At 37.2% G+C, this 17,387-nt stretch overlaps 1 protein-coding gene across 3 annotated transcripts in view; it reads left to right on the top strand.

Moving 5' to 3' along the window:
- USP47 (ubiquitin specific peptidase 47) overlaps nucleotides 1-17,387 on the top strand; it is a 92,728-nt gene that overhangs the window by 74,527 nt on the left and 814 nt on the right. For all 3 annotated transcript variants that reach the window (XM_014583799.1, XM_027767842.1, XM_014583800.2), the window contains 8 exons: nucleotides 2,573-3,350; nucleotides 8,046-8,221; nucleotides 8,586-8,666; nucleotides 9,940-10,055; nucleotides 10,414-10,532; nucleotides 13,786-13,916; nucleotides 16,035-16,082; nucleotides 16,173-16,303. In XM_014583799.1, coding sequence (XP_014439285.1) covers nucleotides 2,573-3,350; nucleotides 8,046-8,221; nucleotides 8,586-8,666; nucleotides 9,940-10,055; nucleotides 10,414-10,532; nucleotides 13,786-13,916; nucleotides 16,035-16,082; nucleotides 16,173-16,303 — 1,580 coding nt within the window. The remainder of the gene's footprint in view (nucleotides 1-2,572; nucleotides 3,351-8,045; nucleotides 8,222-8,585; nucleotides 8,667-9,939; nucleotides 10,056-10,413; nucleotides 10,533-13,785; nucleotides 13,917-16,034; nucleotides 16,083-16,172; nucleotides 16,304-17,387) is intronic.

The raw sequence follows: 17,387 nt of genomic DNA, 5'->3' as shown, positions 1-17,387 counted from the left end.
CTGGCTAGTACAGAGAAAATGACAGTCTTGGGTTCACCCACCATTGTTCCCTTTGCCTACTTATTTATTTCTGTTGGAAAGGAAGAAGTTCGTGTCGATTCTCTTGATATTATTTTATCTTGATATCATTATATGTGTTAGTCACGTGTGTGTGCATATTTTTTCCTTTTTCTTTCTTGCTTTTCTTTCTCTTTTCCTTCCTCCCTTCCTTTCTCTCTCCCTTTTCCCTCTTTTATTCTTTCTTTCCCTCTCTCTCTCTCCTCTTTTTCTCTTTCTTTCCCTCTTTCTGTCTCTCTTTCTTTCTTTCTGACTGTTATGCTTCTCCTACCTCAGCCTCCCAGCTAGGACTATAGGTACATGCTGCTTACCTGGCTCTTTTTTGGGTAGGCAGTCACTATGTGGCCCAAGCCAGCTTGCGATCCTCCTGCCTCAGCCTCTTGAGTCATGGGTGTTACAGGTGCACACCACTGTGCCTGGCCTTTAGGTTGGACAGGAAATTAAACTGGGGCCTCCCATGTGGTCCCAGCCTGCAGAGCACGTCTTAGTGCATTCCACTGCAGCTAGACCCATTTATCATTTTTCATATGTGTTTATTCCTAATGTTATTGGTTTGCTCTCTAAGTTGCATCCAAGATTTTTATTGTTTGCCATCTTTTGTTTGTTAGCTTTTCTAGTTTCATTCCCCTTGTGCAGTTTTCCAGTTTCATTCACTTTGTGCATTCTAGTCTTTTATCTCATTTAACTTTTACCATTATTTTATTAATCCTAAGTGTGATTTCTGTTCATCTGTATTTTCTCCTTACACTTGTGTGAAGGGATGTATGTGTTTAACTTTAAAACCTCTATCAGGACTAGGCTGCTGTGGAGCAGTAATGCCATGGCAAGGGTCCTGGGTTCATGTCCTAGGACCTCCCTGAGCATGTCCTTGTATGTGCAGATGCCCACAGTCCAGGCTGGCCAAGACTGGGGGCAGATTAGGACAGGAGGACCTTGTTGGGGGTGCCTGTCTCTCTGTCTCTGTCTCTCTTTCATGGAAAGAAACAAAGAAATAAACTTAAAAAAAAATCTCTGATCTACCCACTTTTTTATGGTAATGAATATGGGAAGGTTTTAACTTATTGGGTCTTCTGAAAAGTCATGACGTATTTTTCTTTTTTTTTTTTTTTTTTTTTTAAGCAAAAATGTATTATGACTTTTCCAATGACCGAATACTTTTGTTCCTTAAGGGATTAGCTTAGATAGTAGCAGTTTGTAACATTTATTGAATAATAATAATAATAGGATTATCTTTTTATGCAAAAACTGTCATGCTGATGATAGTTGCCAAATTTATGTATATGCATTTAATTTCTTTTTATTTATTTATTTATTGCCAGAGAATGTGTATACTCGAGTGAAAGCACCTTTCAGTGGGGCCCCATCACACCACAGTCTTTTTTCTCTTCCATTTCCCATCTCGTCAGGATCTTGGGTACACAAGTTCTTGCACCTCGTGTGTTTTTCAAGCCACTGGGGCTTGGATTTGGCCCACAGACAGCCCATATGGGATCTGGTTCCCTATTCAGTGTTGAACTGTTGTGCTCCAGGGATGGTCCATGTACATTTCTCCATTTTAAAAAACTTTCTCTTTGAGAATTTCGAACACACAAAAGTGGAGCGAAACTTTACATGTACATGTGTGATGAGTCCCATGGAAACTTTACATGTACATGTGTGATGAGTCCCATGGAAACTTTACATGTACATGTGTGATGAGTCCCATGGAAACTTTACATGCACATGTGTGATGAGTCCCACGTTTCCGTTGCCCAGCTTCTGCAGTTGTCAGCACATCCCAGATTTGGACAGTTTCCCCAGCATCGCACTATTTTGTGCATAAATCATAATATGAACATATATCTCTTCGGGGGTGAGAACTCTAAGACACACAGCTATGTTTACATTATGTATTTTAAAAATTTAAATCGCTTTCATGTCAGCCAGTATCTTGGCAGAGCTTAGATTTTCCTGAGTAACTTTCAGATTTTTTTCCCAGTACAGTTTGTTCAGATCAGAATCCAAATAAGTGTGTAATATGTCTCAAAAGTCTATTTAATCTATAGATGCTCCCATGTCTTTTTTGTTTGTTTGCTTTGTTGTAGTTCGTTTCAAAACCATTTGCCCATTAAATTTTTCTATAATATAGAGTTTAGTGTTGTATTCCTAAGATGTCTTTACATATGTTCCTTTACCTGTATTCTTGCCAAACTTTGATTTCCTAAAGAGCTAGATGTGTAATACAAAAACTTTTTTGAAAATGGACAAACCATCATGGGATGTGCTTATGTGGATATATTTGCATGTGTGTCCATCCACTCTGCCTTAGCATAGTTTAATGACTAGTTACAAAGACATCTAGTATTTATTTCATTTAATCTCCAAAGCAATGCAATGTCCATTAGAAACTTAATCATCACAGATTTATAGCTTACTATGCACTGTCTTGTATTGATGTGCTATTGCTCTTGATGAAAGAGTATGTCAGTAAAACTAACGGCGTAATGCAGCTCATTGTAATATAACTTTTATTTAGGTGTTTGTGGAAAGTTCTGAGACTTTGGACTACCAGATGGCCTTTACAGACTCTCATTTATGGAAACTCCTGGATCGGCATGCAAATACAATCAGATTGTTTGTTCTGCTACCTGAACAATCCCCAGGGTCTTATTCCAAAAGGACAGCATACCAGAAAGCTGGAGGTGATTCTGGCAATGTGGATGATGATTGTGAAAGAATCAAAGGACCAGGAGGGGGCCTAAAGTCTGTGGAAGCTATCCTAGAAGAAAGCACTGAAAAACTTAAGAGCCTGTCACTGCAGCAACAGCAGGATGGAGATAATGGGGACAGCAGCAAAAGTACTGAGACAAGTGACTTTGAAAACATCGAATCACCTCTCAATGAGAGGGACTCTTCAGCATCAGTTGATAATAGAGAACTTGAACAGCATATTCCGACTTCTGATCCGGAGAACTTTCAGTCTGAGGAGCGATCAGACTCAGATGTGAATAATGACAGGAGTACAAGTTCGGTGGACAGTGATATTCTCAGCTCTAGTCACAGCAGTGATACTTTGTGCAATGCTGATAATGCTCAGATCCCTTTGGCCAATGGACTCGACTCTCACAGTATCACAAGTAGTAGAAGAACTAAAGCAAATGAAGGGAGAAAGGAGACATGGGACACAGCCGAGGAAGACTCTGGAACTGACAGTGAATATGACGAGAGTGGCAAGAGTAGGGGAGAAATGCAGTACGTGTATTTCAAAGCAGAACCTTACGCTGCAGATGAAGGTTCTGGGGAAGGACATAAATGTATGTACTTCAAAAGGAACGGCTCCTTGAAACCACATCGGTTTTTCTCTCGGTTCATTTTAATTTTTACTTAAGAGTGAAGTACTTAGTTCTAAGACCACCTGTAACTTCCTAGATGATAAGATTATTCTCTATTACGCCTCTCATTTTTCATGCAGTGATAGTGAACAACCTTCTTAGACAAGTACAGTACATTAGACAGCAATTATATCAGAGTTCTAGTAAGATAAGAAGTGAAGACAAAATACAATTCAATATTAAAAAAAATTACAATAAAAATACTAGTAAAAATTTCTGAAATAGGGCCAGCAGGTGGCGTGGTGGCTAAAGCACTGGATTCCCACATAGACGTTTGCATTTCGAGTGTTTCAACCCAGGGGCTTGAAACTCAGGCCAGGCCTTGTGTGTGCGTGCTCAAAATCCCAAGAAGACGATGGAAGAGAAGTGACTGTGGCATGGCCATCCTCTCCAAGGGGTGATTTTTCATTTTCTTTCTCTGTCTCTCCCTGGTGAGCACATGCATCTCATAGCAAAAAACAAAAAAACTAAAACTAAAACAGAGCAACAAAAAGAAACTTAAGAAATGGTTTAAAAAGTAAATATAGCATAGCCAGAAAAGAGAAATCCCAGGCACTTTAGAAAATTTGATAGTGAATGCATAGGAAAACTTTCTCTTTGTGCATTCTCTCTACTGTGCAAACAATAACTTCCTTCCTTCTAACTAAGAAGTCCATAGTTAACAGGGATGTCAGAGAAAGGGAAAGGGTTTCTGTTTTTCCCCCTCTAAATATACATCAAAATGTAGTTATAGTAAGTAATAGTTATTACTTCAAAATAACTACTGGCAAGGTACAAACTAGAAATTCTAATGCTAATCTCTAAAAGATGGAAAAGACATGTCAGTTTGGACATAAGGCATAAGTAGAAACAACAAAACAATGCCTGCATTATATGAGACTTACAGAAATTTTGTTAAATCTCAGACTAAAACCAGTCAAAGAATTAACAAGGCATCTAGGTTCAAGATAAAAATTTTCCTCGCATGTAAAAGAGAAATAGCTGAAAAAGTAAATACTTCGCAATATGAATTTACCCCTTACAGTTTCATATTTAATTTTTTAAAATGCTTATTCTGACTTAAAGCTTCCCTGAAATTAATAAAGCAATATTACAGTGACATCCTCACTTGACAGATAAAACAAGCTCATGATGAATGATTTGCCTAAAAGAACATATTATCTAGTAAGTAGGAGAAGCATTGCTAGAATTTGAGGCTTCTAATTGAATGCACTTACTCCTGTTACCTCTGGAAGACAGTGCCATTTCTTCATCCATCTGTTTATCCAGCCACCCAATTGATAGTTCCTGAATCCATACTAGATATACCAGGCCCTGCATAGCTACTAGAAATGGAGATGACAACAGTGCAGCTTTATGTTTCGTGGGTGGAGAGGAGGTGCACAGCTGTCACCGTAAAAGTTCCGAAGTGCTATAAAGTTTGTAGGCTCAAAATTCTAACTTTTAAAAAGAAAGTGGAAGAAATTATGAAATCCATAATAAAAAGTACTTAAGTTTGTGTTTTTAACTAGTTATATCTGAATTACACTGGAATCATAATGACATCCATACATACGTACATATATATCTTTTTTTTAAGGTCTTTTCCATGGATATATGTGCTTGGTGGAGAGACACAGTGAGAGGAAAAGTGAGAAATCACACCCCAGGGGGGATGGCCATGCCACAATCCCTTTTCCTCCCATCTCCTGGGATTTTGAGTATGCATGCACATGTGCTCAGTGTAATTTTTGTAGTTGCCAGGTCCAGGACTTGAACTGCGTGTAATCAGCGATGTGCAAGTCCAGTGCCGTGACTACCATGCCACCTGCTGACCATCCTTACATGTATCTTAAAGCAACTCAAGTATGAAAACATGGGTTGGCAGGCCAGAATGGAGACAGAAATCATAATCACACTAAGCATCTATGGAGCTTTTATCACAACGCTCATTAGCCCACATTATTTTCATTTAGGTCTCTTAACAGCTGTGTGAAACCAACGTTAGGAAATTTTTACTGGTGAAAAAACTAGCTCCAACAGGTTACGTAAATGGCTAAGATCACTCATTGATCAATAAGTCATAGCTAGAATCAGACTCAGAGATGATATCCCCGGGTTCTGCATCTGCACATTCAGCCAACCACAGTTGGAAAATTCTACTTTGTTGCTGATTTGTGTTATTTAGGCCTACAGTGGTTGTGTTTGTGTTCAACTTACAGTAACTTGTTTTTGCCGTTATTTCCTAAACAATACAGTGTAACAACTGTTTACATAACATTTACATATTATTGTGTATTATCAGTAACCTAGAGATGATTTCAAGTATATGGGAAATGTGCAGACTTTGCCATTTTTATATGAAGGACTCAAGTATCTGGATTTAGTGCCCATGGAGGTTAAAGTTCCTCTTTATGAAAAGATTGGAAGTTTCTTTTAAGTTATTTGTTTTTAGAATGATGTGCTAAGAATTTGTCTAGATGATAACCTTAACCTTAGGAAGAAATCAGAATACTAGAATTTTTATAGTTTGAAGAGTCTCATTTCCATCTTAGAATAGTTAATAAAATCTTTTAAAAGGCAATTGCTAGCCATTTTAACCTTTTTAGAAATGTATCCTAGGTTAATTTATTCGTATTCATTGAAATAGTAAACTTGGTGATGAAGATAAATTATTCATTGCAATTTATTTAGACTTTGAGAGGCTATACCAACGGCTCATTTGAAAAGAGTGAAAACAGTAGGGAAACTGGTTTAGAAAACTGGTTTAGAGATGGGGGTTAGGGATGATAGATAGCAGTCAGGTTTTTCTGTTGTCTTTACCAAGACTGGTTCATCACCATTCCTCAGTAACCTGAAAGTCTTGATAGGAATCTGGGAGAACATTGGGTGAAGTATACTTTAAACAATGGTGTCCGAGATATCCATTTTAATCCAGGAATTGTTTCAGGTAGTAATTATAGACCGTTCTCTGAACACAGTGTCCCAGTGTGAACTAGTTGTAGTCTGTAGGCATTTGAGTAGAAACAGGAAGGCCACTATAAAAAATAAGGTTGATAGTGGATTTATGTTGAAATTTCTTAGTATAATTTTGATTACAACTTCATTAAGAAAATCTGTAAGAGAAAGTAAAGAAAGAGAAAAGCCCTAAAATTTTTTGGAGGGTTGTGCTATGAAGAGACTGAACTCTTCAGTATGAAAAGGTAGATAAGAAATATGGTGTGGTAATAATCCATAAAACTATAAAATGAATAAATTAATCCAATAAATCGTTAGCTCTCTTTGCCAAGGCTATGGTAAGCATTTTGGATATATTGATGTGGAATCACCACACGATATAAATACAGTTATCACCATCTTACAGCAAAGGTTAAGGTAATTGAAGTGCAGAGAAGTCAGAGTCACAAATTGAGTATACAAAGAAGAGATGGGAGTCGGTTCAGGCCATTCGACTCCAGAACCTTGGTCCTGATCTCCATATTGGACTATATGATTAACCTGCAAACATTTTTGTCTTCATCTGGTACAACACTGCTAGAGTTTAGGAGAGAAAAACAAAGTGGCAAAAATAGCTTTTATTTGCATCGTGATTTAGGGTTTACTACATTTGTTGTGACAAGTCTAGAAGACTGGCCTGATTGTAGGGGAAAAGTAAGATTCACGGGATTAAATGACCTCCTCATACCTATTTATAGACTGCCGTGGCAAAACTAAAATGCAGCCACAGGCTTCTGATTTACAGTCAAGTAATTTTTCCATTGCATCTGTCTCTCAAGAAATGTAATGATGTAGTTAGTGCCTTGCTGGATAGCTAAAACAGAGGCTTGTTTGCCAAAAACTGGATTATTGATATTTAAGGGCACTCGAAATTTAGAAATCATTGTTTTAAACAAATTTAAAGAATACTGTGTCCAACAGATTATAGTTTAGAAAGTTCATCACTCTCTATATTTTCTTCTAATTTGTACCTATCACATTTTCCATAATGAACCTGTATTTTAGGACCAAGAAAAATAATCAGTGAACATTCATTTACTTGAAAAATCCACTTAGAAAAATTAATCAGCCCGAATTGGGATGGCTTAAGGATTTGAACCAGGAGTGTTTTAGGGTCTCATTCTCTATCTTTGATGTAGATTTCACAGAAAAATAAGACCAACCACAGAGGAACCCCTAGGGCTGTTGAGGTGAATGGGCCTTAGCAACATGGCAGCTCTTATTTTCATTACTGCCTATTATAAGAAACAGACGATGGAGTTAAGTTTTTGCAAGAATATGAAGACAAGGTTAAATGGAATCATTCCAAAAGTGGATTATAAAATAAGAAATAAAATATTGAAGTAATAAATAGTAGAATAAAATAGACCTCATCAAAGATAGGTGCTTTCTGCAACTAAATAAGTAATAAGCACCTAAATATCAGAACACTTAAAGTTGTCAGATTATACCTACCATATACTCGGTGTCTGTGTTTTTTGGTCCATTCTTGTAGTATATTATCTAAAAGTCTAAACGAAAAAGAGTAGTTCTTCCTGCTCATAATATAATAAAAAGTATATGATGTGTTTTATCTATACTCAAAGAGGTTTCTTTTACATTTTTGTTCCTGTTTTGTTTTGGTTTTTTTTTTATGCTCAGGGTTGATGGTGCATGTTGATAAAAGAATTACTCTGGCAGCTTTCAAACAGCATTTAGAACCCTTTGTCGGAGTGTTGTCCTCTCACTTCAAGGTCTTTCGAGTGTATGCCAGCAATCAAGAGTTTGAGAGCGTCCGACTGAATGAAACACTTTCATCATTTTCAGATGACAATAAGGTTGATTAAAATAATCTTTGAATAATTTGAATCTGTTTTAAATGATAGATTTGAGAACATCTTACACTACTTCCAAGTAAGGTGAAGTAGATTCCCTAAAAGTCATTTGTCTTGGATGTTCAGTGGCTATTTGGAGGTTTTTGTTGTTGTTTTTCTTCATTCATCTGACAAACATTTGTTAAATGTTAATTGTGTATCAGTTACTGTTCTAGGTGCTGGGAATTCAGAGGTAAAATACATGCCTGTTCTCAAAGAGCCCATAATCTAGAGAATTTTCTAAAACAAAACTGAACAATGGGGGTGAGAGTGGGTTTTTTATTCTGCTGAGAGAGTACCTCTAAAAGAAAATGTTTTTAATTTATAGATTACTATTAGACTGGGGAGAGCACTTAAAAAAGGAGAATACAGAGTTAAAGTGTACCAGCTTTTAGTCAATGAACAAGAGGTAAGTCATATTGAAAAACAAACTAAGGTTACTGTTTGTGGTTACTAAAAATATAACAATGCAGATAATTTATTGCTTAGCTTTTTTTTTAATATTTGAAAAGATGGGGTCAGCAGATTTTTTTTGGAGGAAATATTTTAGGCCATACTGTTTCTGTTGCAGCTGGTTCTGCTGTTGTACCACAAAAGCGTTCCTAGACAGGATTTGAATCACGGAGACTGGCTACATCCAGTACAGCCTGATTTATGAAATCAGGCCACGCTGAATTTGACACTCAGTCCCTGTTTGTCACTCCTCTGCTCCAAAGTGTTGCTGCATTTGCTAGAGTGCGGTAGAATTTTTCTGTTTTTAAAGGGGGATTTTTTTTCCCCTGCTCCCTCCCACACCCCTGTGCTAATTATATAATGCTACAAGTCGTTGATCTGTAGAGTCTACAGGAACTTTTTGTGTTCAGAGTCATTTTAGTATTTAACAAGCATTTTTACAGTGTTTACATTGTGCTTGCAATATTAACTTACTTAATTCTCATTAGTTAGCTCTTTGATATATTGCTCTTTACTATTCTCCTTCAGTAGATGAAGAAATTGAAGACAAAAGTTAAGTATCTTGGTAAAAGTAACACAGTTATAATGGTAGATTAAGGATCTAAACACGCATGTGTTTTTGGACATAATAAAATATTTTGGTTCTTGTGACTCAAAGACTTGTGGCAAATACCTAAGGCACTGTTTTCTGGATAGTCATAATATCTTAACAGGTGCCAGACAAATACGAAAACTGCAGACTTTTCATAAAAAACCTGCATTTGTTCAAATATTTTGTCAGCCCCTATCATATTTCTCATGTATGACCCATTATAGTCATTTGACTTACAGGTTTCTTCTGAGTTTGGGGTTTGTAGATTACATGTCTATTTTGAGTTAATATGTTTAGAGAATTAATCTGCATTTCCTTCATTTTTCTTAGTCCCTAAAAGTAGTTCTTTCTTACTGTTGAAATTGTGATTGTTTTATTATTACAAGAAGGTGAAATGAACACATTATCATATTTCATCTTCATAGTGACTCAGTAAGGAAGATAAGTATCCAGAATTTACAGATAAGAAACCTGAGATATTAAATAAAGTTATTTAAAATAGCTGAGTTAGTACATTGGGGAGCCAAGATTTAAAACTAAATCATAAGGTCTTAATTGTCACCATACAAAGAAAATGTCTTTAATACATATTTTAATGAGTAATCCAAGATTTAATTACTTATGTTTATATTTCCAGCCATGCAAGTTTCTGCTAGATGCTGTGTTTGCTAAAGGAATGACTGTACGGCAATCAAAAGAGGAATTAATTCCTCAACTCAGGGAACAATGTGGTTTAGAGCTCAGTATTGACAGGTAAAGTAAAATGACACTGTCATCAGTGATTTGAAGAAAGAGTATGTGGTCATTTGCTAGGGACTGGACTGATTTTCTAAAACTAGAAGAATGAAAATTCCTATACTATTTAGAATTTTGGTATGGCAAATAAGATTAAGCAAGAGTACTAGAGCTTGTTTGAATATCCTCTGGCGGGGTTGGAGGGGTAATAATAAATTTGAAGTACTGGGAGCATTTCTTTGCATTTTCTCAAAATTTTAATGAATAACCGTTAGACTTCTATTTGAACGTAATTCATTTTCCTTGGTATTAGATTAATGTCAGTCTTTTGAGTTAAGTTTAAATTACGGTAGTTTTAAGTATCTTATTTTTGTAGGTTTCGTCTAAGGAAAAAAACATGGAAGAACCCTGGCACTGTCTTTTTGGATTATCATATCTATGAAGAAGATATTAATATTTCCAGCAACTGGGAGGTTTTCCTTGAAGTTCTTGATGGTATTATTAGTGTTTTTATGGGGAAATATCTGTTAGAAATACCCTAAAATAGAAGCCTGTAGTTTTTAATCAAATAATGAGTCACGAGGAACCTACCGTGCAATAGAATATTTTTATTTTTCATTAACATAAAGATACTGTCATGGGTTGATGTGATTCGTATCCCACATTCCATCCCTGAAGAATTTCATTTTTTCCCTGTGTCCTAATGTAACTGCTTAAGTTATTTATGAGAGCATATCCACTGTTTTCTAGGTTACTCCTTTCTCTGGGCTCTATATTCTTTTTAAATATTTCTTTTCTCAATTTTTGAGAATATTAATTCTCCCTTGCAGGATGATACAGTTTCAAAGTTGAAGTTTTAGTACAATTTACAGAAAAATCTAATATTTTCTTAGTTTAGTTCTTTAGTTTATTTTCTCATTATGGCTTACTTTTATATTGAGAATGCGTTACTGATCATTGATTGGAGATTTTGAGAACAATGACTATGTGTGGACCCAGGCCGCCTTTACAGAGCCCTACAAACTGAGTGTCTTAAACAGCAGAAATATATTATCTCACAGTTCTGGCGGTACAGGACATTTTAGATCAAGATTTTGGCAGGTTTCTTTCCTGGGATCATAAGGAAGAATTTGTCTCATGGTCCTTCTAGTTTCTGTGGTTTGTTGGCCGTCTTTGGCATCCCATGGCTTGTAGATTTATTGCCCCTTCTTGTTCATGCCGTGTTCTTTTTATGAGCTCATCTGTGTTGAGATTTTTCTCTTTTTATAAAACACTAGTCATATTGGATTAGGGTCTACCCTAGTGACCTCGTGTTCATTTGAGTACCACTGTAAAAACTCTATTTCCAAATCAGGTTACATTCTAAAATACTAGGAATTAAGACTTCAATATGTCTTTCTTGGGTGACACACTTCAGTGCATATCAGTGACCTGTTTCTGTCACATCTCCCAGTTTTATTGATCAACACCGGTACATTAAAACTCTGTTTCTTGGATAGGCAGTGGGGGAAAAGTTGAATTCGGAGAGATCACATCAAGATAAACAACTAGCTCTGTATTCTTTTGTGACTTTGTTGTTGCCTAGGAAGATTGAATTTTTCTTTATTTTTTTTAAGTAGAAACTAAAATATGGATTCTGAATGTTTTTTATGTAAGATTACGATTGTGTTTAACACCTTCCTTATTTTAGGCTGTTTCAGGAGAAACTGGCCATTAGCCAAGTCCACAACTGGATCAAGGCTGCATTTTAAAAACTATGTTACACAAGTACACAGGCATACACATGAGTTAGTATAACATCGGTAACTTCCGTAACAATATAAAACCATCTACCATCTGTGTAGTAAAAGTGTCCCTAAGAAAAAGCAGGAGGGCAGATGGTGCAGTGGGGATGCTGGGCCCACCTAGGAGAGTCCCAGGCATTTCTGTCTTGAGGTCTCCTTATATAGGGCAGGCATGCACATACATGTTTGTGATCCAGCCTGGCCAAGCCTGGGGCAGATCATAGAGGAAAGACCCTACTGGGGTCAAAATGTAATTAATTTTGTTTATATTTAAATAGTTTAAATTCTGATTAATTGGCAGTTTAATTGGAGAAGCACTGAATAACCAGGACACTGTCTACTGTGGTGTGTAGGCAAGAGTTCCAGATTATGCTCTCCCTCCAGGACCTTAGAAAATAATCAGTGTGTGGGTAACCAGCTAGGAAGAGATCATGAAGAACATGGGTGTCATCCTTGTAGGGAAGGATGGAGTGTTTTAGCAGAGTTGGATTACTGAGAAATTGGCACTGGGTGGGTGGTGCCTGCATCAGTATCATTTCAGTATATAATTTAGCATCAAGATAGTTGAATAACAAGCAAGTCATATAATTAAATCCAAGCATCATTTAGTGACCTGTAATTTGTCACACATTACTAATCCCAGTGCTGCAGAAATGAGTAACTATCAGTGACTGCCCTCCAGATGCAGGCTGTGGAAGAAATGGAGCAGCAAATCTATCACTTTAACTTGATAGGTTCTGAGAGAGCCAAATCAGTAGAAATTGCTCTTGTGTACACCAGGGAGAAAAGTAGTAATTCCGCTTGCTTTTGAAGAATCACTAAATTGGGGAGTAAATGAAAAAATAAATATTAATGATAGCTTGGGTGGAAAAAGATGATTTGATTGTGACTTTAGGTTGGGCTAGTAGCCTGTAGGAAGCGACTGGAGATCCAGAGAAGAGAAACTGGTAGCACCCAACAGGAGTCAGGAGGGAGTGGAATTAGGATTACTAGGTGAAGAGTAGTTTGCGAAAGAGAGGAATTTTCTTCTGAGACTGGAAGTAAGAGGATAAGTATTTTATTTTTAAGATCCCTTGGAATAATTGGTTTCTTTTGCACCCACTTTTTTTGTTGTTGTTAAGGTTTTTGTCATAGAGCATGTGTGCTCACCACAGAGAGACAGAAAGAGTGAAAGGGAAAGTGAGAAATCACCCCTTAGGGTGAATGGCCATTCCACAATCCCTTCTCCATTATCCTCCTGGGATTTTGGGCAGGCATGCACACATACGCGCCTGGTATAATTTCAAGCCACCAAGTTCAGAATTTGAACTGCAGCCAGCCTTGTGGGAGTCCAGCACCTTAACCACCATGCCACCTACCAGCCCCTGTACTCACTTTTTAAGAATAACACTTGAGGGGGGCCAGTAGATGGCATAGTGGTTAACACACTGACTCCCACATGGCCAGCTGTGTTTCAAGTCTCAGACTTGGTGGCTTACTTTCTCCCTCTCCCGCTCACTCGCTCTCGCTCACTCTCTTTCTCTCTCTGATCAAACTGAATAATAATAATAATAAATAAAATTAAATCTATTAAAAAAAAACAAACAAATAACACTTGAGGGCCCAGCAGATGGCATAATGGTTACATCAGTAGACTCCCATATGGCCAACCACGGTTCATGTCCTGGACCTGGAGACTTAAAATTCACATTGGGCATGTGTACATTCATGCCCAAAATCCCAAAAGGAGAATAGAGAGGAAGGGATTATGGCATGACCATTCCCCCGGGAGACAATTTCTTGCTTTCTGTCTCTCTGGTGTGCGCACATGCCCTATAGCAAAAATCTCTCAAAAATAAGTAAATAAATAAATAAATAAGAGTAACACTTAAAACACATGTTTTGGTTTGGTCAGGAACCTTGGGAAAGGTAAAATTGTGAACCTTTAAAGAAATAGAATGATGACCTAATCTTTATATTCTTAGGAGTAGAGAAGATGAAGTCCATGTCACAGCTTGCAGTTCTGTCCAGACGGTGGAGGCCTTCAGAGATGAAGTTGGATCCTTTCCAGGAGGTTGTGTTGGAAAGCAGTAGTGTTGATGAATTGCGAGAGAAGGTAAGTTCATTTTAAATGGAAGGAGCTAATGTAAATTTCCCTACCTTGTATAAGAGCCGCCCAGGAGGTGAGTACCAAACACCAATGCCACAATCTTTCTTTTTGGTCTCTATCACACTTTGTACCACATTCTTTGGAAAATTATTTTGGCTCCTGGAGATCAAGAAGTGAACCCTCACTTTTGCCTTACTCAGATCAACTTTGTCTTAAGTAATTAGGACTTGTTAGGAATTCCTAGAGTAAGTTGCTCTATAAAAAAAGAAGATAAACCAAAACCAAATGAAATAGAATTGAATAGAGAACCCAGATAAAGATCTGCTTCAGGGAACCAGCAGTTAGCGTAATGGCTACGTCGCTGGACTCCCACGTAGTCGACCGCGGTTCGTGTCCCGGACCCGGTGGCTTAAAACTCACGCCGGGCGCGTGTGCGTGCGTGCCCAAGATCCCGAGAGGAGAATGGAGGAGAAGGGATTGCGGCGTGACCATCCCCCCTGGGGGGTGATTTCTCGCTTTCTGTCTCTCCGTCTCTCTCTGTCTGTCTGGCGAGCACACGCGCCCTACAGTGAAAATCTCTCCAAAAAAAAAAAAAAAAAGATCTGCTTTGCGTTTTAAGGTGGGAACCCTAAGAGTCTCTGGAAAAAGGATGCATTATTTAATCAGTGGTACTAACACAGTGGGCATTTTGAAAAAGATTTATTTCCACACTTCATAGCAAACACAAAGATAAAATCTTAATGTATTAAGTTTATATCAAGAATAAAATAAAATATATATACTAGATGCAAATATTAAAAATACTAAATATTAAACATAATTTTGTGATCCTGGAGAAAGATATTTGTAGGCATAATCCCAGAGGCCAAAGAAAGAAAAGATGGACTATATAAAAGCTTAAATCTTATGCACAGGCAAAAGACAAATAGCTAAAAAGTAATCCATAAACAAAGTTAGAAGAAGCTAGGGCAAAATCATTGAAACATGTGTGACACTAGATGGCCATAATTTATAAGGAGCTAGAGCTACTACTTTAATAGAAAAAGATGAACAATCTAACTTTAAAATAGACAAAGACTTTGACTAGACATTTCAGAGAAGAAGAAATACAAATTAAAACAGTAACATTAAAAAATAATAACATTTATTACCTCTTAAATTGATGAAGATTTAGAAAATAAAAATATTTAGAATTTTCAAGATTTAGGGGAAACAGGTAATATATACTTTTTTTTTGAGAGAGAGATTTTTGCTATACAGCTTGTGCTCTTGCCAGAGAGACAGAGAGAAACAGAGAGACAGAAAGCAAGAAATCCCCCCCCCCTCCCCAGGGGATGGCCACACCACAATCCCTTCTCCTATTCTCCTCCTGGGATTTTTGGACTTGCACACACACAAGCCTGGCATGAATTTCAAGCTGGTTTGTCCGGGACTCTTAAACGCCATTGAACATGTGGGAGTCAGCAACGTAACCATTACGCCATCTGCTGGTCCCCGTATACACTTTTGATAAATGTTTAAATTATTTTTTGAGGAGTGAGTTGACATTGTTGATCTAAAGTGTGCAATTCTACATCTAGAAATTTGATCTGTTTGCAGAAATATGCAAGGATAATCTTTAAAGTATACAGTATGGCATTGTAACTGGGAATAATGGAAGATAACCTGAATGTGTAGGAGATAAATTATATATTATTCACCTATTGAAAAAAATGAGGGTACTGTATATCCATTCTTGCTTATAGGCTATATAAGATTATTTTAGAGAGATACAAACATAATTTTATATTATAGAAATGGGTGACTATATTGGGTAGTCAGAAAAATTGTGACATATTTTTTCTCTGTTTTTCTATGCAAAAATGCATCATGACTTTTCTGGTGACCCAGTAGTTTGTGTATGCATAGGAAAAGGTCTGGAAGAAAATAAACTACACTTGTATTTCTGGGACTTGGTATTTGCAGTGTAGTGTGGATAGAGGAGAGAATTTCTGCTTTTTCTCTTGATTTTTTTATATTAAACTTTTTTTTAAGTCAAGCTATTTCTGTTTGTAGAATAAAAGAAAATATTTTTAAGCAAATTTGTTGTTTAAATGAACTCATATATGGTGTTTTCTTTTACAGCTTAGTGAAATCAGTGGGATTCCTTTGGAAGATATTGAATTTGCCAAGGTAAAGCCCTAAGGATGTTTGCATTTATGTATTAGAACACAAAACATGAGGTTAATGGTATGATTCATTTACTTATTCTTTTCTCCTTAGGGTAGAGGAACTTTTCCCTGTGATATTTCTGTCCTCGACATTCACCAGGATTTGGACTGGAATCCTAAAGTTTCTACCCTAAATGTCTGGCCTCTTTATATCTGTGATGATGGTGCAGTCATATTTTATAGGTAACATTCATGATGCTTTCGTTGCTTCTAGTGGTAAAAACATTTAAAAAACATTTTTGGAGAGTTTTTTGCTATAGGGCGTGTGCACTTGCCAGAAAGACAGAGAGAGATAGGCAGGCAGTGAGAAATCACCCACCAGGGGGATGGCCACGCCACAGTCCCTTCTCCTCCATTTTCCTCTCAGGATCTTGGGCACGCACGCACGCACACCTGGTGTGAGTTTAAGCCACCAGGTCCGAGACTCAAACCACGATCAACTGTGGGAGTGCAGTTACATATCCATTATGCCAACTGCTGGTCCCAAGTAGTAAAAGCATTTTTAGTATGCATAAATATTTTGTTTTCCATAAATGTCTTTGTCATTGTTATAATATAGAGCAGCATTTACTAGTAGAAGTGCACTGAGAGCCACACATTATAATTCAGAGTTTTTGAGTATAGCCACATTAAACACAGTAGAAAGAGGCCAGCAGTGTGTGGAGCTCAAGGTGCTGGATCCCACATGGCCAACTGCGCAGTTCAAGTCCCAGACCAGGCAACTTGAAGTACATGCTGGGCGTGTGTGTGTGTGTGTGTGTGCACGCACGTACGCACATGCTCAAAATCCTGTGAGGAGACAGGAGGAGAAGGCATTATGGCATGGCCATCACCCCGAGGGGTGATTTCTCACTTTCCTTTTCTCTGTCTCTCTTTGGCAAGTGCCCACGCCCTATAGCAAAAACTAGAAAACAAAACAATAAAACGGTAAAAAGAAACCAGTGAGGTATATTTTGATTAAACACTTTGAGTCCAATATATTCAAAATTGTACTGTTACACGCCATCACATTAAAAATCATTTATGAGATAGTTTCCATTCTTGTACTGGTTCTTAGACCCTATGACACTACCATATTGGACAACACAGATGTAGAAAGAAAAGACTAGTTGTTGGGGCCCGGCAAATATGGCTCAAATATAGCTTTGTTGTTACCTTGCTCCTCATCTGTAAAATGGTGATAATTATATCCACCTTGTAGGATGAGAATTAGAGCTATTGGATTTTAATAACTGGCACAGTGCCTGTTATAAATCAATATTTGATA

The sequence above is a fragment of the Tupaia chinensis genome, unplaced genomic scaffold (genome assembly GCF_000334495.1).
Source record: "Tupaia chinensis unplaced genomic scaffold, TupChi_1.0 Scaffold144767_1, whole genome shotgun sequence".
NCBI classification, from domain to species: domain Eukaryota; kingdom Metazoa; phylum Chordata; class Mammalia; order Scandentia; family Tupaiidae; genus Tupaia; species Tupaia belangeri.
The sequence above is the reverse complement of the archived record's forward strand: the minus strand, read 5'-3'. Positions and strand labels throughout refer to the sequence as shown.